We start from the raw sequence: 21253 nt of genomic DNA, 5'->3' as shown, positions 1-21253 counted from the left end.
AGCTCTATTCACTCTTTGTTGAAAATCCCATGGGGACCATTGCCTTTGGACAGGACTTCAACCCGGCCTCTCACTTACTACCCACCACAAATCCTAATCCACACGACTATATTTCCTTAATCCACATAGCCTCTTCTCCTTTTCCCCATATTTCCCTTTTTCCTGTCCCTGACCCAGACCACACTTGGTTTACTGATGGCAGTTCTTCAAAAACCAGTTGATTAACACCAGGAAAAGCAGGATAGGCCATTGTGTCTCACTCATCTATCATTGAAACTGCTGCACTCTCCCCATTTACAATCTCTCAACAAGCTGAATTAATAGCACTAACTCGTGCCCTAACTCTTGGCAAAGGACTGCATGTTAATATCTATACTGACTCGAAATACCCCCTTCACATCCTCCACCGCCACGCTGTCATCTGGGCAGAAAGAGGTTTTCTCACTACACAAGGATCCTCTATTATCAATGCCCCCTTAATAAAGCCCTCCTTAAAGCTGCCCTCCTTCCAGCCAAAGCCAGAGTAATCCACTGCAAAGGACACCAAAAAACCTCTGATCCCATTGCCCAAGGAAACACCTATGCCAATAAAACAGCCAAAGAAATAGCAAACTCCCCAGTATCTGCTCCCAGCGGCCAGTATTTCTCCTTCTCATCTATCACTCCTATTACTCTCCTTCTGAAACCTTAACCTACCAGTCACTTCCCACTCAAGGCAACTGGTTTTTTTTTTTTTTTTTTTTTTTTTTTGAGACGGAGTCTCGCTCTGTCACCCAGGCTGGAGCGCAGTGGCACGATCTCGGCTCATGCAAGCTCCGCCTCCCGGGTTTACGCCATTCTCCTGCCTCAGCCTCTCCGAGTAGCTGGGACTACAGGCGCCCGCCACCACGCCTGGCTAATTTTTTGTATTTTTAGTAGAGACAGGGTTTCACCGTGGTCTCGATCTCCTGACCTCGTGATCCGCCCGCCTCGGCCTCCCAAAGTGCTGGGATTACAAGTGTGAGCCACCGCGCCCGGCCGGCAACTGGTTTTTAGATCATGGAAAGCTCCTTCTCCCTGCCTCTCAAGCTTACTCTATCCTCTCCTCCTTTCGTGACCACTTCCATGTAGGATATAAACCTTTAATCCGCCTTTTAGAACCTCTCATTTCTTTTCCAGCCTGGACATCCATCCTTAAAACAATCACCTCTCAATGGGCTATATGCCACCCTACTACCCCATCAAGGCTTTCTCAAACCTCGTCCTTTCCTTGTCGTGCATCAAGCACGACAATTTATCCCTGCTCATGATTGGCAAATTGACTCTACTCATATGCCCCGTGTCTGGAAACTCAAATACCTCCTGGTTTGGGTCGACACCTTCACCAGATGGGTTGAGGCTTTTCCCACGGGGTCTGAAAAGGCCACTGCAGTTATTTCCGTCTTCTAACAGACAAAATCCCCCGGTTTGGTCTCCCTACTTCCATACAGTCTGATAACGGGCTGGTCTTCATCAGCCAAATCACTCAAGCAGTTTCCCAAGCCCTCGGTATTCAATGGAATCTTCATGCCCCATATCACCCTCAGTCCTCTGGAAAAGGAGAAAAAGCCAGCGGCCTTTTAAAAACACACCTTACTAAACTTACCCTCCAGCTTAAAAAAGACTGGACCACTCTCCTACCCCTTGCACTCCTCAGAGTTCGAGCCACACTCTGGGAACCCACCGGGTACAGTCCACTTGAACTCTTATATGGCCGCACCTTTCTGCTGGGGCCCAACCTTATTTCAGACACCACCCCTCTTGGTGATTATCTTCCAGTCCTTCAACAGGCTAGATAGGAAATCCACTAAGCTGCCAATTTCCTTTTACCTACTCCAGATACCCAGCCATATAAAGACACCCTAGCTGGACGGTCAGTTCTCGTTAAGAACCTAACCGCTCAAACTCTACAACCTCGGTGGACAGGACCTTACCTGGTCATCTACAGTACCCCAACCACGATCCGTCTGCAGAATCCTCCCCACTGGGTTCATCGCTCCCGGATAAAACTGTGCCCATCAGACGACCAGCCTAGCTCCTCTGCCTCCTCCTGAAGTCGCAAGTACTCTCCCCCACTTCCCTTAAACTTACCCACATTCCTGAAAAAGAACAATAACCCTGTATACCTTTTATTTACAGTAGGCCTTTACACAGTCACCCCAGTATTTAAACTCTGTCTACTTATGTCCCTACTAACCATTTTCACGTACTTCTAAATGCCCTGCTTTTGTCTATACTACCAGTTCACGCTTTTCCTCCAGACTACTGTAGCTGATATCTCGTGGTGTCACCCTCAAGCTGCCACCCTTAACTCTCTCAGAATGGACAGATGACCTTCTGTGGCAAGGTACTCTCCAATTCTTCCAGCCTGATGAAGTTCTTTTCTTTTATACTTACTCTTTGTCTCACTCCCATTCCCTTGCCACCCTCTACCCCTCCCTAGTTATCTCCAGCAAACCATCACCCTCACCCACTCCCTCTCCCTCCTCACCATCTCCAATCCTTCCTTAGCCAGAGATTGTTGGCTATGCATTTCCTTCTCTTCCTCCTGCTACACAGCTGTCCCTGCCCTGCCCTGCCAGCTGACTCAGCAACCTCCCCCGTCTCCCTATACCTCCGAACCTCTTTCAGTGATCCCCCACCTTTACCCTGCCGAACAAATTCTTTACTTCCTAGAAAAATACAGGAAAAACTCCCCTGATATCTAATACCAACAAGCTGCTGATCTCCTCCGTACCTACCTACGAAAACAAATCCTTTACCTCAGCAAGCAGTCACAGAAAGCTTTCATCAGATTACAATCGACAACCCCATAAAATGTGCCTTTTCTACTTTTCTAATACCTGCCAAGAAAATAATTCCCTACCAATCAAAAACCAAGCAAACAACCCCTGTTTGCATTAGACTAGAGGAAAGTGGGAGGCTCTGATATGAGCTTATTTCTTCAAACTTGCCATCAAGAATGGAAGTCAGGATACTTGGTTTATATTATATTATTATTATTATTATTATTATTATTTTTGAGATGGTCTCACTCTGTCATCCAGGCTGAATTGCAGTGGTGTGAACACGGCTCATTACAGCCTCAACCTCCTAGGATCAAGGGATCCTCCCGCCTCCGCCACCTGTGTAGCTGGGACTACAGGTTCACGCTAGTGCCAGGTTTATTTTTATTTTTTGTAAACACGGGGTCTCGCTACGTTGCCCAGGCTAGTCTCATATGCCTAGGCTCAAGCTGTCCTCCCTTCTTGGCCTCCCAAAGTGTTAGGATTACAGGCATGAGCCACTAAACCTGGCCAATTTCTAATTTTAGGGTTAGAACTAAAGATTTGAAAGATCACTTCCAGCTGTAGGATTCCTGGACACTACTTCTCCTTATCTGTTCCCAAGACAAATAATGTAATCACCAAACTAGCTTAGGGATAACGTAAGGTGCGCCCTTACATTAAAAAATCACGAAAGTAAAAAAACTTAACTGTTAAAGTAAAAAAACACAAAAAGATCCACAAATGGAAACAAGGATGGAAGACGGAAGATACTTCCCTTGCTCTACTTTCCCCACACTGTGTCATTTTATAAGCCAAAATGTTATTTCCAGCAATAAATTCATTTGAACAATTTTATTTATTTATTTTTGAGACAGAGTCTTGCTCTGTTGCCCAGGCTGGAGTGCAGTGGCGTGATCTTGGCTCATTGCAACCTCTGCCTCCCAGGCTGAAGCAATTCTCCCACCTCAGCCTCCCACGTAGCTGGGATTACAGGTACCCACCACCACGCCCAGCTAATTTTTGTATTTTTAGTAGAGACGAGGTTTCAGCATGTTGGCCAGGCTGCTTTTGAACTCCTGACCTCAGGTGATCTGCCCGCCTCGGCCTTTGAAAGTGCTGGGATTACAGGCATGAGCCACCATGCCCGGCCTGAACAATTATTTAATAACATTTTCAGGAGCGAAGAATATACACTTAATAAAAACAACCATAAAACAACAGACTTCTTTGATGACTCCCAGGGAATTCACTGTACTTGAAATCCTACACTCATCGAGTATTTAGTTGGCCTGTTCCCAGATTATCCATACACAAGGAAATCAATGATCCTTCACCTTCATTCTAGAAAGAAAAAAAACGACACTGTTTATCCCCCCTCCCTCCACCCCAGGCAATCTGCTCTCCACTTTCTTCCTAGAGCTGTTTCTCAGCCCCCTGCGTGGCTAGTCATGGCAGGGGTTCCGTTCTCATCAATGGACTCTGGGCAGAAGTATGAGGCCATCTCCCCTGCATAAAGAGTACTGCTGCTCTGCACTCGTTCCTCACACTGCAATCCCCACACATGCACACGAGGATGAGCCCACCATGCCCGGCTAATTTTATTATTTTTTTGTAGAGACAGGGTCTCCCTATATTGCCCATGCTGGTCTCAAATTCTGGGTTCAAGCAATCCTCCCACCTCAGCCTCCCCAAACTGCTGGGAGTACAGGTGTGAGCCACCATGCCCGGCCTAAAATTGAATCTTAACTATTAAAAGCACTAGTCTCAAAGAGAACACAACAAAAACTTACCAAATGTGCCATAAAATCCTCTGGGTCCACAAGTCCCCACGCCATACTTCTTCAGAGATGCTAAAGCTGCTGCCTTTATTGAAGTAAAAGAATTATACTTTAATAATTTATCTTTAAGAGTTCAAAGCGAACATTTCCTATTCTTTAACCCACAGAGCTCCTTCCTCCCTCCTCCACTTTTCTTCCTTTCTTGGAACTATGACAACTCTAACAGAATATAAAGAAGAGACAGGTGTAAAGACTGAGTATATGACTTAAAATATGGAAAAGTTATACTAGCCTGATTCTCAAAACCTGGTTAGTTTTTCTGCATTTGTGGGCCAAGTCTTTCCTGGAAAATGCCTGTTAGCCCACAATCCCAATAGGAGAGAGAGCAATTTCCTAGACCCTTCTCCAACTATTCTCTAGGTCTGGCCTGTTCAGTGCCTAACACTGAGCCACATAAGAGACTCTTGCCTCTCTCTGTCTAGGTCCAGCTCACAACTCTGTCAGACAAAAAGGAATGGGAAAAACTTGCACAGCGCTTTCCAGTGCTCTGATTTTTTTTTTTTTTTTTTTTTTTTTTTTTTTTTTTTTTTTTTGAGATGCAGTCTCGCTCTGTTGCCCAGGCTGGAGTGCAGTGGCACCATCTTGGCTCACTGCAACCTCCACCTCCTGGGTTCAAGAAATTCTGCCACCTCAGCCTCCCAAGTAGCTGGGACTACAGGCATGTGCCACCATGCCCTACTAATTTTTGTATTTTTTGGTAGAGATGGGGTTTCACCATGTTGGCCAGGCTGGTCTTAAACTCCTGACCTCAAGTGATCTACCACGCCCAGCCTGCATTTGTCTTTTATGTCCAGTTTCTTAAATCAGTAATGTTATCTGTCCACTTCAGCAATATGTGCTACTCACCTTAACCCTAGGGTTATCCAACAATCCAAGAAAATTAAATGAGGCGAAGTTTATACATTCTTTTCCATTCACCACAATTTTGTGGCTTGGAGGGCTAGGGAAGAGATCAAGAGTGGCACACGTCAATTACACATTCATGTTACACGCTATCATATTACCTTGGTGGTAGGCACAACAACATAGTGTTGTCATCCTACCCTATTTGCATACTGGTCTTTGAGTTCTTGTTTTTAAGAAGTAATATTAAAGCATGGTACATTAAAAATAAGATATTTTTCCGTTAATTTTATTTTTAATAAACTACCTGTACTACTAAAATAAAAAAGAAAAATAAGCTAGAATTCCAAGATGAATGAATGGCAAATCTTAAATGCTTTGGTTTTAAAACTCGCTTAAGAATGAAGCTGCTAAATAAAGTATCTCAGAAAAATCTGGAATAAGCCAAACAGGAAGAAAATATAAAATAAGATCAAAGGCAAGAATAGGCAGAGTGAGTTATGATCTTGCATAGTTAAATGGCTTAAAAAGAAATGTCACGTATAGGAAGCCACTAAAGGGTAAGTGGGGTATGTTCCCAATGTCTAAAGTTAACGCTGGAATGCTGTTGAAGAGGAATCCTCACGCTCCTGGGGAGTGGGGAGAATGTGGGTGGCAGCTACACCGGAGCCGGATATGAGCCCGGCTGGGACACGAGAATGGGCTCCTGAGGATACTTCTGTTAAGCCCTCTGCTGATCTATATTTGAGCCATGAGCCATGCTTCAAAATCATGGGCTCAAATTATGGGTGGCAAACTGGTAAAGGGCTGTGAGACCAAGTTAGTTGGTCACGATCAGCCTATTTTAACCAGAGGAAACAGTAAAACAAAATAGAATGGAAAAGAAAATATCAGAACCATGGCACAGGGTGAGTGATGGGACTATGTATCTGTACTGGTCCATGTACTGGGTTGCTCTATAAAATGCACTGTAGCCAGAAAAGATGGAGAAACACTGTTCTCATCGATACCTTTTAACAGCATTGGTCATCCTTGAGAAAACACAGGTGCCGGGAAACCAGGAAAAGAAAAGAATGACAACTTGAAGTAAATTCATGAAAGCGAACTAACTTATAAAAAAGGCAAGAAGACTCAGTGAAAAAACCATGGGTTGTAGAGTCTGTCAGACAGACCCCCCTCTGTATTATGGCTATTGGCGACTTCAGAAGCCTAGGGACATCACTGACCTCTGTGATTCTCAGTTTCTTCATCATTAAAGTAGGCGGAGAGTCTACCCTCAGGGAAATTGCTATTATGAAAGTGCCTGGCTCATAAGAGGTGCTCTCCAAATATTTTCTTTCTTCTTCCCTAAGGCTTCAAGGGCTTCTCTTTCAAATCCAGTGCCACTCACCTCCTCAACTGTGATTCTGATTTTATCATGTTATTTAGGTTCCTACTTCTCAGGGTTTCCTCAAGTTTCCTAAGTCCTCCCTGATTTTATAGCCAGGTATTGGCAGTCACAAAAAGACTTAAAAAGAACAAAAACCAGAAAACAAACAAACACCTAGATAGACCACCCGTGTACCAAAGGTGCCGTAAACGTTGAGACCATTCTATAAAAACTGTAATACACAGAAAACAAATGATTAAGAACAAGTTCATCCAAAACCCCTAACCACGGCTCAAAAACTATCAGAAGGCAGCACGATGTGATGTAGGGATGCTATTTCTGTCCAGCACTTGGAGTAGCGAAGGAACAAAGTTTCCAGTGAGAAATGGAAGTCTCAGACCTGTGCCCCATGCAGGCTAGCAGGAATAGGTCATAACGGGCACTTGATACAGGAATCCTGGAACCTAAAATCTTAGAGGGTATGCTGCAGAAGCAAGTAAAACCAACCAGAAAGACATCTCCACAAATGAGACCTGAGAGGACTCAAAAGAGAGAAAACAACTTTCCCGATCAAAAACCACAACCCCGCCATGAGTGAGAGTCAGCATACAAGAGATGCAGAAGGGCCGGCGCCCAAGAACGCGAGACGCTGGACACTACGAAGTGCTGAGGACCGAGAGCATAAACATAAGGAAAGGTTAAAAAGTTACTAAGAAAAGGACAGGCTGGGCTGGGCATGGTGGCTCACGCCTGTAATCCCAGCACTTTGGGAGGCCGAGGCGAGCAGATTACCTGAGGTCAGGAGTTCAAGACCAGCCTGACCAACATGGTGAGACCCCATCTCTAGTAATAATACAAAAAAATTAGCTGGGCATGGTGGCGCGTGCCTATAATACCAGCTACTCGGGAGGCTAAAGCAGGAGAATCGCTTGAACCCAGGAGGCAGAGGTTGCAGTGAGTCGAGATTGTGCCACCGCACTCCAGCCTGCTCAACAAGAACGAAATTCCATCTCAAAAACAAAAATAAAAAAGGACAGGCTAACTTGCTAAATAGTCAAATATAACTTCCAGAAGTAAAATCTAAGAGCCAATAAAATTAGAAATCCAAAAGATAGATTAAATACTCCATCAGACACAGCAGAAAAATGAAAGACAGAGCTGAGATTACCAAGAGATGCAAAAATATGAAAGAGTACACACTGAACATGGAGGATATGAAGGTTAAAAGTACACCGAACATTAGCTCTACGGGGAAAAACTGGAGGAAAAAAGTGAGAGACAATGTTTGAACAGGTAACAGCTAAAAAATTCCCAGAATTCATGAGAGACAGAAATCCACAGACTGAAGTAGAAAAATGAATCCCAAGTAGGATAAATATGAATAAATTACAAGAAGACAAATGAGAGTGAAACTGTAGAATTTTACAGAGAAAAAGAACTGTGAAAGCCACCAGAAAAAACAGAAGATGAACAATAATTAGACTGACACAGTCTCCCCGTAACACAGGCCAGGCCATGACGAAGAAATTCTCCCAGGGCTGCAGGGCAAATAATGATCCACTTACAACTTGTTATCCACTAACTGTCATCCAAGGAGGTGAAATAAAAACATTTCTCACTAAGAGATACAGCTTACCTTCTCTGAATCTCCATATAACAATCTAATAGAGAATATATTTTAGAAAAAGGAATTTTAAGCCCAAAGAAGCTGCACGGATAAAGAAAGAAACACCTAAAGATTGGCAATAAGAAACTGGTAAACAGGTAAAGACGGTGATTCTCAAATATAATAATCCTGGAGGATACAAAATAAGTGGAGGTCAAATATCAGACCAGGACATCAAGAAAGGGGGAGTGGGGATGGGGAACAACTGAAGTAGGAGTCTAGTAAGTCCCTGTACTGCTCAGTAAGGAAGAGGGGAAGATTAATTAACATTTGGGGCAAGGTGGCTCATGCCTGCAATCCCAGCACTTTGGGACACCAAAGTGGGGGGATCATTTGAGGTCAGGAGTCCGAGACCAGCCTGGCCAACATGGTGAAACCCTGTCTCTACTAAAAATACAAAAAATATTAGCCGGGCGTGGTGGTGCATGCCTGTAATCCCAGCTACTCCAGAGGTGGAGGCAGGAGAATCCCTTGAACCCGGGAGAGAGACGCTGCAGTGAGCCGAGACGGTGCCACTGCATTCCAGCCTGGGCAACAGAGTGAGACCCTGTCTCAAAAAACAAAAAAAAGTTGGACAGGAATTACTTATGTTAAGCATGAGGAGAAGAAAAGAATAAGGGAAGTCTAATCAAGAAAACCTGATCAAGCAGACTAAAGGCAAAGGAAAAAAAAAAAAAAAAAAAAGACATGAAAAAATTAAGGCCACTGCCCTGGAACAAAACACCACGTCTGTCAGCTGCTCCTGCAACTAGGTGTGGCCAGTGTTGCCGTAACCAAGCTGACAGGCCCAGAAGGAGCCTCTTTTCTGCCCATCTGCCTGACATCCTCCCTTAAGGTGACTTCTGAATGGAACTCACACACCTCAAGGGCAGAACACGAGGATGGTAACCTGGGTCCCTGATCATCTGTGGCGCTAGCTACCTTGCTCCACACCCGTGAGGGCAAATAAACTTCTACTTTGTCTAAGCCATCTAAGTCTGGGTTTCCCATTATATGCAGCTGTACCCACTACTAATTAGTTAACAACTTCAACCAGAATGATCTCTAACAATGCTACCTTTAGGTGTTTTGAAGAAATCCGTTTGTTTTTTATAAAGAGAGGTAAAATAATTTGACACAGATATTGTACTTATTTCCCACACATAACACATATTCCTGGGAGCGGGACTTCACAATGAAACAGTATACAACCAAGTAAGCAAACCTCTTAAAGACCACAAAAAAAGCAACCCTGTAAGGGGTCAAGTGTAGAATCACAAATACTGAATGAGACTTGGGTAAAATTTTGAGGGACAGCAACATACACAGATTCAAAAAGTTATGAATCCAAGTATTCAGACAGAAGTGAAAATGACAGACTTTAAACATAAATTTTTCAATGCTTCTAATGATGAATATGGTATCCAAGATGCCTAGGAAGAATTAGAATAAAACTGCTGCACGGGGTAAAGGAAAGAGCTGTATTTTTGAATATATTATTTGCACAATGACATTTTAAGTATATATGTGCAATTAAATTAATAAATCAAATAACATTATTTTTGGCCATTTCTTATACACCCCCCCCCCTTTAAGTTTACATATCAAATTGGCCAACAAACTGTTTTAAATGTTATTGGGAAGATTGTGAATCACCTCATATTTCAGCAGATATTAGTGTTTACTATACAAATAAGTTAGTAATCAAAATAAATGTAAAGAGATGAAATTCCTCGGTTAAAAAATGATACTAGGATTAAAATCCAATTATGTACAAAAGAACTACACACAATGACACAGTAAAACTGAAAACAGAGTCCTATTAATCACAGAATAACTAAATGATAGCTGGTGTAGCTACACTGCTATCAGACAAATGGACTTTAAGGTAAAACATAATTTTTGTTAGAGATAAGGGACATTCAAAAAGATGTAAAAATGCTGAGCCCACATATATTTCATACCTCCAAACTAAACAATCTAAAAACAAAACAGAGACAGAGAATGAATCCATATGGTGGGTAATACTGATCTTTACTGTCTCTTTCTTTCTCATTCATTTACATACCAGACAGAAAACGGCTAAGACTGTCAACTATTTGAATAATAATTAAAGTGCTTGATGTAATGGACACAAGACACCTTGAATAAAAGGAATATATAATGTAAATTTTTGTGATAAAGCCGTGGAACATTTGCAAAATTTACAATAAAGTAAGACATAAAGCAAGTCTCAACAAGAGCAGCAGAATCATTCAGAGAAACTATCATCCAGAACACGTTTTTTAATCACATAGCAATAAATTATAAATTACTGAGAAGACAAAAACTCAAGGAAAACATTATGCTTTAGTCAAAGAAAAAAAAAGAAAATTAAAAAATATTTAGGTCTGAATAACACACATTAGAAGTATAGCCTACAGGCCGGGTGCAGTGACTCATGCCTGTAATACCAGCACTTTGGGAGGCTAAGGCGGGTGGATCGCCCGAGGTCAAGAGATTGAGACCATCCTGGCCAACATGGTGAAACCCTGTCTCTATTAAAAAATAATAACAATAAATTAGCTGGGCGTGGTGGCACACACCTGTAGTTCCAGTTACTGGGGAGGCTGAGGCGGGAGAATGGCTTGAACCCGGGAGGCAAAGGTTGCAGTGACCCAAGATTGTGCCACTGCACTCCAGCCCGACAACAGGGCAAGACTCCATCCTCCCTCCCCCCCAAAAAAGTATAGCCTACAGCTGGAATAGTACTTAGAAGGGAATTTATAGGCTTAAACACAGAAAAGTTCATTATCCCTCATACTCAATTTTGAAAGTTTGCAGCAAGTTCATTCAGTAGCAAAACCTGTCCTAAACATATATGAAACTCTTTACTGCTTTTATTTATTCAATGGAATGAAACTATTCTGGGGATGCTGCCCTAGACTGCATGACAGCGGTTCTGTAATAAGGAATACGTAGTTTATTATCTTTCAAAACCTTTTTTTAAGCCTGAATCCTGAATAATTACACTCAGGGTGTTTTACAAAGAGAATGTCAATCAGTACTAGAAAAGATTAAAAATGTAAATTAAGTGTTCCACTAAGTCAGAAAAAGAACAGAGTACACCTAAGAGATATATTAATAGAAGTTAAATAACAAGTAAGAATTTCAGAAAATACAACATAAAAAAGAAAAGTCATGCAATGATCTTAGGTGCAGAAATGACATTTGATGAAGTTCAACATCTATTTATAAAACTCTTACAAACCTAGATGGGGGAAATGGTCTCAAACTGATTCAGACTATAATACCGAAAACCTACAGATATTAACTGGGAAACAAGAGAGCCATTACTTTTATGAATATGAACAAAACAAGGATGCTTGGTATCTTTTTACTATTCAGCATATTACTAAAGGCCATACCGGTAAAACTGTAAGTCCAAAAATGTGAATAAACAAGTGTGCACACACACGCACGTCTGACGAGAGTCACACTGTTATCGGCAGGTGATATGATCACCTTACATAAAAAACTCAACGAAATCAACAAACTATTGGAATTAATAGTAAATAAAGGTAACAAAATACAAAGTATTTACAGTATCAAGAAAAATATAAAGACAGTAATAAATGATAAGATATACGATGGTCAGCTGAAGGGATGGCTCAACATTTTAAAGATACTACATTTCGCCAAAATAAACTACAAACTCAACGCAATCACAACTAAAATTCCACCAGGATTTCTAATGGAGCTCTGTAAACTTCAATAATTACACAGAAGGATACAAGTTCAGGAATGGCTAACTGAATTTAGAAACAGGCAGGTGCTTTACCAGAAGGAAGCAAATATTACAGACCCCTGTTAACAACAGGTTTGGTACTGGAGCACGTAGGCAGAGACCAATGAAACAATCTAGAATTCACGAGAACTGTGTACATACGAATACCTGGAAAATGACAGCACTTACCGCACAAACCACCAGGTTTCACACAAATTTTTCTCTATGGATAAAGCTGAACAGCCAGGTATAAAGTGAATTCCAGACATATTAAAAATCTAAAAGGTATTTTAGAAAAGATAACAAAATGTGGAAGAATGTCTTTGGGACCTCAGGGTAGGAAATGATTTCTTAACCAAGTCTCCAAGAATACAAACCGTAAAGCCAAGATGGATGCATCTGACCAAGTCAAAATTAAGAAATTTGGTTCAACGAAAGATACCAAAGATAAAGTTAACAGACGGGTGATAGAGAAGAGGTTTATTGTATTTCACTGAGTCTAAGGTGTCATCAATTGTATTTTATCCATCACTAAGGAAGAGAAACAGTGTCAATTAAAGTACAATGATGTTTTCTTGTCATGTACAGCTTTTTAGTTCATGCTTAATGAAAAGGTCTATTATATATTCCTAGACCCAGATTTTTGTTACACTATGTTTGTACTTATGAAAAGGAAAATAGAAGTCAAGACATTCCTAAAACCTCTTTAACTGAGTTCTGTCCCTCTCCTCTAAGTCACTGATACCACAAGTTTTCACACCATGTTCTCCTTGCTCTTGGCAGTATCTTGGCATTTCTTACCAGCATGCTCCACTATCATTTCTGAGATTATCTGACATGTTAACTGTCACCCATTCTCAAGTTCTGATGCTGCAACATTCCTATCGAACTAACCTCATAGTTTTATCGTCCTTCCAATCAAATCACACGTTTCTAGAAAGTAAGCTGATACTACCCAAAGACAACAGGAAGTCTGACAAAGAAATCTTCAAAGCCTTTTGTCATCCTCTGCTCTGCAGGTCTGGCCATTTCTCCGGCCATCAGTTGCCTCATTGACCAGCGGGGCATACACTTCAACTGGAGTGCTGACAGTAAGCCCGCCACCACCAGGTTCACTGGTACATAAGCAATGACAACCATGTCACAAACTACCTTCCTGGCTGACAATGACTCATCAGTGACTCTCAGCAGCTTTAAGATTCATCCCCACTTCAGAGATTTTAAACTAGGGAAAAACAGTATGTGTCTTAGAATCAATGTAACAGAGTACTAACTCAAAAATTGACTAAGGATTAAAATCTACAAGGTATACAGAACCGTTGCTAATCAAAAGAAAGACTGGGAATCCAGTAAAAAAAAAACAGGTAAAAGATATGAAGAGGCATTCAAAGAAGCAGAAAACTCCAGTAGCTAAAAAGTAGATGAAGTGATGCTCAAAGGCTCAAACAGTAAGAGAAATCCAAAGCAAACAGTATTGCTAAACAGAGATGTAGGGAAAACTTGAATTGCTATATACTATCTCAGGGGACCACAGATGACACAGAAAAGTCCTACAGGAAAATTAGGCAGGCATATATCAGTATCCTATTCCTGGTTCTGTACCCCTGGAGAAATTCAAGGGAATATTAGGTTCACGAGGGACTATTAATCAGAGGATTCTTTGCAGCAGTGGGAAATGGGGGCGGTTTAGGTGTCTATCATGAGGAAAATGGAGAAGTAAAATTTGGTGGCGTACACAACAAAAGAATATGTAGCAGTCAAAAGAAATGAACAAGAAATACATGCAGCAACTCTACCTCTCTTTACTGACCCTGCTTTCATATTTCTTCATACCACTTACTATCAGCTAACATTCAAAAACACCTCAACCCTTGATCTCTTCTGAAAGCACACTCAGAAAGCAAATGCAAAATGCCTACAAAGTTTAAAGGTCTAAACCTACCCAGACCAGAACAAGGAGAAAGGTGACAAAATGTTGGAAACTGGAAAGCAAATGGACAAGTTGTATTTGGTAAGTCAAAGAGATCAAAGAGAAAGGCAAGCCTAGGCCAGCAGTGAAAAGCCAAGCAGCAACGCCTGAAACATGCTCCCAAACTGGGGCACCAGCTTCCATTAAACACTGGAAAACGGGGAAGGCCGACAACAGGAGGACTGGCTGGGTGCCTAGACAACAGGCAGTCACTCCCCTCCTCCACCCTGAAAAAGTGCTCTCTGGAGAGGCTGTGTATAAACTGGAAGTCCTAAGAACGAGTGAAGGCAGGGGTGCCATTCTGAAGACAAAAATTAAGTGTGAGTTACATAACGAATGGTAAGACCCTGGGCCTCTTGCCTTCAACTCAGCTCCCAAATGGTGGAAAGCAGCTTTTTACCTACAAAGTAACAGACTAGAGGACTCCTCTCCTGGGAAACACGAAGCCAAGAGAATAAAAACCATAAACACTAAGTTTGGGGGTCCCCTCAAATAAACGAACAGGTCCCTGTCTGATTATCCTAGTGCAAGCCCCTCAGTCAAAAAGCCCACCCCATCCTCACTCACCCCTCTAAAACACAAATGGTAACTAAATGTGGTGATGGATATGTTAATTAATTTGACTGTGGTCATTATTTCACAATGTGTGTGTGTATGTATATATATATAAATATAAAATCATCATATTATACATCTTGAATATATACAATTTTTATTCAGCAATTATACCTCAGTAAAACTGAAGAAAAAGCCAAGCCCATTTTAACAGGGCTCTCAATGACCATTTTAATGTGTCATTCTTGAAAACAGACCATCCTTACATTTATGGTCAACTGATTTTCAACAAGACAACTCAGAAGGGAAATAGTCTTTTCAACAAACGGTGCTAGGACAACTTGACATCCACCTGGAAAAAGATAAAGATAGGCCTCTACCTCACACCATATACAAAAATTAACTTGAATTACACACTAAATGTAAGGGCAAAAACTATAAACTGTTAGAAGACAGGAAAGAGTAAATCTTCGTAACCTTAGATTAAGCCAAAGTTTTTACAGATGACAAAAAAGCACAAGCAACAAAAGGAAAAACAGGGAAGTTAGACATTATCAAAATAAACTTTTCAATTTCAAAGATCACTATCAAAGAAGTAAAATAAAATCCCACAGAATGAAAAAAAATCTGCAAATCATGTATCTGACAAGGGACTAGGATTCAAAATATATAAAGAACTTTTACAGTTTTAATGATAGAAAGAACCCCCAACTGAAAACAGCTAAGTGAATAAAGTAGACATTTCTCCAAAGAAAACACACAAATGGCCAATAAGCCGATGAAAAGATGCTCAACATCATCAGTTATCTGGGAAATGCAAATTAAAACCATAAGATCCCACTTCACACCTACTAGGATGGCTACAATAAGATAGAAAATAATAAGCGTTGCTAAGCGTGTGAAGAAATTGTAAACCTCATATGTAGCTAGTGGGAATATAAAATGATGCAACCACTTTGGAAAACAGTTTGGGGGTTCCTCAAAATGTTAAACACAGAGTTATCATATGACACAGCAATCCTACTCCTGGGTATATATCCAAGAAAAATTAAAACATTATGCCCACGCAAAAATGTGTACACATTATTTCATAGCAGTTTTATTCATATTTTATTTTTTCATATACTCTTATGAGGGAAAAAAACCCCATTGGGCATCAACTGATTAATGTATCAACAAAATGTGTATATCCATACACTGAAATATTATTTGGTGATAAAATGAAGTATGGATACATGCTACAATGTGAATGAGCCCTCAAAACATTATGATAAGTGAAAGAACGCAGAAACAAAGGCTAAGTATTGTTTATTCCTTTTAAGGTGAAATGTCCAGAATAGGAAAGTCCATAAAGTAGATAAATGGTTGCTAAGGCCTGGGCAGAGGAAGGAGTGGGAAGTAACTGCTAATGGCTTTGGGATTTCTTTTGGGGTGATAAAAATATTCTGGAATTAGATGGTGGTGATAGTTGTATAACTCTGGGAATATGCTAAAAACCACTTAATTATACACTTCAAAATGACGGATTTTATGGTATATAGATTATGTATCAATACAGCTGCTGTTTAAAGGAAAAAAACCTTACACTTCAAAATGGTAAATTTTATGGTAAATAGATTATATATCAATAAGGCTTCTGTCTAAAGGAAAAAAACCTAAGTTAAGTAAATTCATTTACTCTTGTGTCAAGTCAGTATTGAATATAAATAGGTATTGCATAAGTTGAAGAAAAGTAACACTCAACATATGACTATCAACAAAACAACCTTCAATTTTCTTGTAGTTTCTGCAAACAATTTACATAATGTTCTTGATGACAATAAAAATATTGTGCATATTGAAAAAAAAAGAAGGGATGTTAACAATCACCAGATATTGAGGAAATGTCTAACAGATCAATAAAAACTGATAAAACAATCAGTACAGTGCAAAAGGGTAAAAATAAAAAATTTCAAGATGTGTAGGTTTCAAAAAAAAAAAAAAAAAAAAAAATTCACCTTTCATGACCCTTCTCTGAAATCTATCTATAATCTACTGTAAACCAAGAGACAGGAAATAGCCAATGCAGAACAGAGAAAGGAAAGTCTCAAGCTAATGGTGATGGGACACTCCAGGGCCACCCTGTGTGGCAGCTGCATATAACCCGTCAGGAGTGGAGCAGGATAGAGAAAGAACAAAGAAAGTGAATCTAATAGATAACTAACGTGTGAACATTCTGAATGGAGTTTTATGCTCCTAGAGGAAAACAACATCAAGACCACTGTAGAACCAATCAAGTGACCAAACAAAAACGATTAACTCTGGGGAAAACAAAGTATCCAATAAAGAAAATATAGTCTCATAACATTGGCCCAACTAATGAATAATACTAATGAAGTCATAAAAATATAACCACTGAATTATCTAAGGACACATTATGCTATATCCGAACTCTGCCAGAAGAAAGAGCAGAGCAAGGCTGCTGCATGAGCTGGGGTCCTGGGAGGGGCACCCAGGGATTGGCACCACAGCCTAAGGTCTGCACCAGGCAGCTGCACTTGCTGGAGGAAGAGTACCTTCCCCTAATCCACACAAAGGCATGACAGGAGCTATTCCAGGCCTGAGGACAGTAAGTGTAGATGTGTTTTCAGAGAGCCAGTCTCAATCACCTACAATTAATGGATATACAGTCACGTGCCATTTAACAACATCTCAATTGACAAAATGGACCACATATACAACAGTGGTCCTATAAGAGTAAAATACTGTATTTTTACTGTACTTTTTTTTTTTTTTTTTTTTTTAAGACAGGGTCTGGCTCTGTTGCCCAGGATGGAGCACAGTGGTGCAATCTTGTTTCATTGCAACCTCCATCTCCCAGGCTCAAGCCATCTTCCCACCTCATCCTCCCAAGTAGCTGGAAGTATAGGCCTATACCACCACACCCAGCTAATTTTTTGGATTCTTTCGTAGAGAAGGGGTTTTGTCATGTTGACCAGGCTGGTCTCAAATTCCTGGGCTCAAGTGACCTGCCCACCTCAGCCTCCCAAAGTGCTGAGATTGCAGGCATGAGCCATCATGCCTGGCCCTATTGTACCTTCTCTATACTTAAATACATTTAGATACACAAATACCATTTTACTACAACTGCCTAGAGTATTCAGTAGAGTAACATGCTGTATAGTTTGTGACCTAGGAGCAATAGGCTATACCATATAGTCTAGGTGTGTACCAGGTTATAGGTACACACTACACATCTAGGTCTGTGTAAGTCCACTCTATGATGTTTGCATGACAATGGAATTGCCTAACACATTTCTCAGAACGGATCTACGTCATTAAGTGATGCATGACTGTAAGGAAACCTGGGGGAAAAAAAGTCAAGAAGAAAATAAAGAACAACATAAGCAAGTTTCTTAACAACAACAACAACAAAAAGGTAGGTCAGGTACGGTGGCTCACGCCTGTGATCCCAGCGCTTTGGGAGGCCGAGGCAGGCAGATCACCAGAGGTCGGGAGTTTGAGACCAGCCTGACCAACATGGTGAAACCCCATCTCTAGCAGCCTAGTTTAGGAAGCTGCTTGATGCCCACAGGGCTATGCTGCCCCAGAGAAGGAGCCCACATATAGCACCATCTAGAAAGCCAAGCCATAGCTGAGTATATTCTGCTCCATGAACTAGTGGTCACTGCCTCCTTCCATCCCAGAGGCTACCCTGTCATTACAACAGCCTTCTCCAGGAAAGCAGCTACTGCTCTCTATATCCTAGAAACAAACTCTCAAAGAGGTTTGCCTTCCACATCCCAGTGACTGCAACACTCTAACTGTGGACTGATTACTGATTTATTGTGCCATCAGTGCGCTCACCAACTGGGCCTGGTGTTTCTAGGTGATCCCCATCTCAAACCTGCAGACCCAGCCCCAGTAATCCACAGCCAGGTGAGTGTTTCCAGGGGAGTCGCATCTCAAACTGGTGAACCAACCCCTGTGACTCAGTAACACAGTCACTAGATAGGCATGCAGCTTCCTGAGACCGCCGCCTTCTCCCCCAGCCCCCAGTCCTGAGCAGAAAAACAAACCGCACATGCTCCTGCAGCCTAGGTCACCAAGGCACGCACAGGTATCACCAAAATGGATACTAGCAAAAGAAGAAAAAAAGGCAAGAGAAAAGCACAGATACTACACTACTGTGTCCTCCTGGAACTAAAGCAGATGCAGCCCATCCAACTGACACCCTGAGACCCATCTCCAGGTGAAAGTCTTTCTCTACATAAGCTACTCTATACAATTAGAACAGGTGACCATGTCAACAGTCTCATAAATATAAACATAGGAGATACAAAGCATGAAAATGCAATGAAACTTGACACCACCAAAGGTGCACAATAATTCTTCACAAAGTGACCCTAAATAAATGGAAATTTTCAAATTGCCTTAAAAGGAATTTGAAATATTGATCTTAAGAAAATTCAATGAGATACAAAAGAATATAGATAGACAACTTAATCAAATAATAAAAACAACAAGCCATAACCTGAATGAGAGATTCAACAAAGACATAGATCCCATTAAAGAAAACAAACAGGCCAGGCGTGGTGGCTCACACCTGTAATCCCAGCACTTTGGGAGGCCAAGGTGGGCGGATCACGAGGTCAGGAGATCTAGACCATCCTGGCTAACACGATGAAACCCCGTCTCTACCAAAAACACAAACAATTAGCCGGGCGTGGTGGCGGGCGCCTGTAGTCCCAGCTACTCGGCAGGCTGAGGCAGGAGAATGGCGTGAACCTGGGAGGCGGAGCTTGCAGTGAGCCGAGATCCTGCCACCGCACTCCAGCCTGGGCGACAGAGCAACACTCTGTCTTTAAAAAAAAAAAAGAAAAGAAAAAGAAAAAAAAGAAAACAAAAAAACCAACAGAAACCTTAGGAATGAAGAATTAAATGAATTAAATAAAAAGTACAACTGAGAGCTTCAATGGCACACTAGATCAAACAAAAGAATTTCTGAACTTGCAGACAGGACTTTTGAAATAACCCAGCCTGAGGGAAAAAAGGAGAAAAAAAAGAGTAAAAAGAATCAAAGAAAGTCTATGAGACCTGTGCCACGATAACAGATTTTGAAAATATAGAAGAGAAACAGAGAGAGGAGACAGACAAAGACACGGAAAACTTATTTAACAAAATAATAGCTGAAAATCTCCCAATTCTTGGGAGAGATATGGACATCCAGTTCCCTGAAGCTTAAAGGGTCCCATACATATTCAACCCAAAAAGGCCTTTTCTAAGGCACATAATAATCAATTTGTCAAAAGTCAAACACAAAGAAAAACTTCTAAAATTAGCAAGAGAGAAGCATCAAATCACAAATAAACAAGTCTCCATTAGACTATCAGTTTTCACAGCAGAAACCTTGAAGGCTAGGAGAGATTAGGATGATATATTCAAAGCGCTAATGAGAAATCAGTCAGCAAAGAGTACTGTACATAGCACAGCTACCCATCAGAAATTAAAGAAATAAAGTCTTTCCCAGACAAGCAAATGCTTACGGAATTCATCACCATAAGACCAGCCTGACAAGAAATGCTTAAGGGAGTGCTTCAATCGCAAGTGAAAGAACAATACTAACGCAAACACACAGGACACTATCAACCTAACTGTTAAAAGTAAATTCACATTCAAACTGAGAATTCTACATTACTGAAATGATGCTTTAGAATCTTTCAAATCACCCTTGAGAAAGCTGAACATCAAAATAGTCAAAAATATTTATATCTACAATGAGTTCTTAATAAACACCCAATACAGAACAATATAAATTAAGGCAAAAAAGTACAAATTTTGTGCGCTGACAAAGGATGTGGGGGTAGTATAGCAGGTTCGTGTGTGATCAAAATTTTTATCAACTTTAAATAGTCTATCGTAACTCTACATCTTTAAATGTAAGCTCCAGAGTAACCAGAGAAAAAAATTACACCAGATATGTCAATGAAATAAAGGAATCAAAGTTTATCAGTACAGAAACTCACCAAACCATAAAGCAAACAATAAAAGAAGAAGAAAGAAACAAAAGATCTACAAAACAACCAGAAAACAATTAACAAAATGACAGAAGTTAACTTCTTGCCTTTTAATAATATCTTTGAATACAGACGGTTTCAATTCTCCAATAACAAGATGTAGAGTGGCCAAATGGTTTTTCATACATGTTTCCCCAGTCCAGACACCCAAGAGTATGTCCCTCTCTTGGGCATAAGAAAATCTAGAGTTATATTTAGGGCATCATGTGTGGCGAATAGTTGACCGAGCTGGCATGCTCACAATGACCAAATTATGTTCGTCATATTTTAATCCAATACACTGATCTACTATGAACTTGTAAATAATGTATTGGCTTTGTAGACACATTCCAGGAAGACCAGAGAAACTGACTTTTACCCATATGGAATAATCCACTGGCAAATTTCTTTTAGGACAGACCAAAGCTGATCTAGAACATAATCTTT

The 21253-nt window shown here is 40.8% G+C and overlaps 1 protein-coding gene across 14 annotated transcripts in view; it reads right to left on the bottom strand.

Moving 5' to 3' along the window:
* SPTLC1 (serine palmitoyltransferase long chain base subunit 1) overlaps window positions 1–21253 on the bottom strand; it is an 82698-nt gene that overhangs the window by 44044 nt on the left and 17401 nt on the right. For 13 of the 14 annotated variants that reach the window (XM_055271962.2, XM_055271960.2, XM_055271965.2 and 10 more), the window contains 2 exons: window positions 5471–5564; window positions 4577–4649 (listed from right to left, as the gene is read on the bottom strand). In XM_055271962.2, the coding sequence (XP_055127937.1) occupies window positions 4577–4649; window positions 5471–5564 (167 nt within the window). Of the gene's footprint in view, window positions 1–4576; window positions 4650–5466; window positions 5565–21253 lie in introns of all 14 variants that reach the window. The other variant, XM_055271963.2, reaches the window with a different exon arrangement.

This window comes from Symphalangus syndactylus, chromosome 3 (genome assembly GCF_028878055.3).
Source record: "Symphalangus syndactylus isolate Jambi chromosome 3, NHGRI_mSymSyn1-v2.1_pri, whole genome shotgun sequence".
NCBI classification, from domain to species: domain Eukaryota; kingdom Metazoa; phylum Chordata; class Mammalia; order Primates; family Hylobatidae; genus Symphalangus; species Symphalangus syndactylus.
This window is presented reverse-complemented; position numbering and strand designations above follow the sequence as displayed.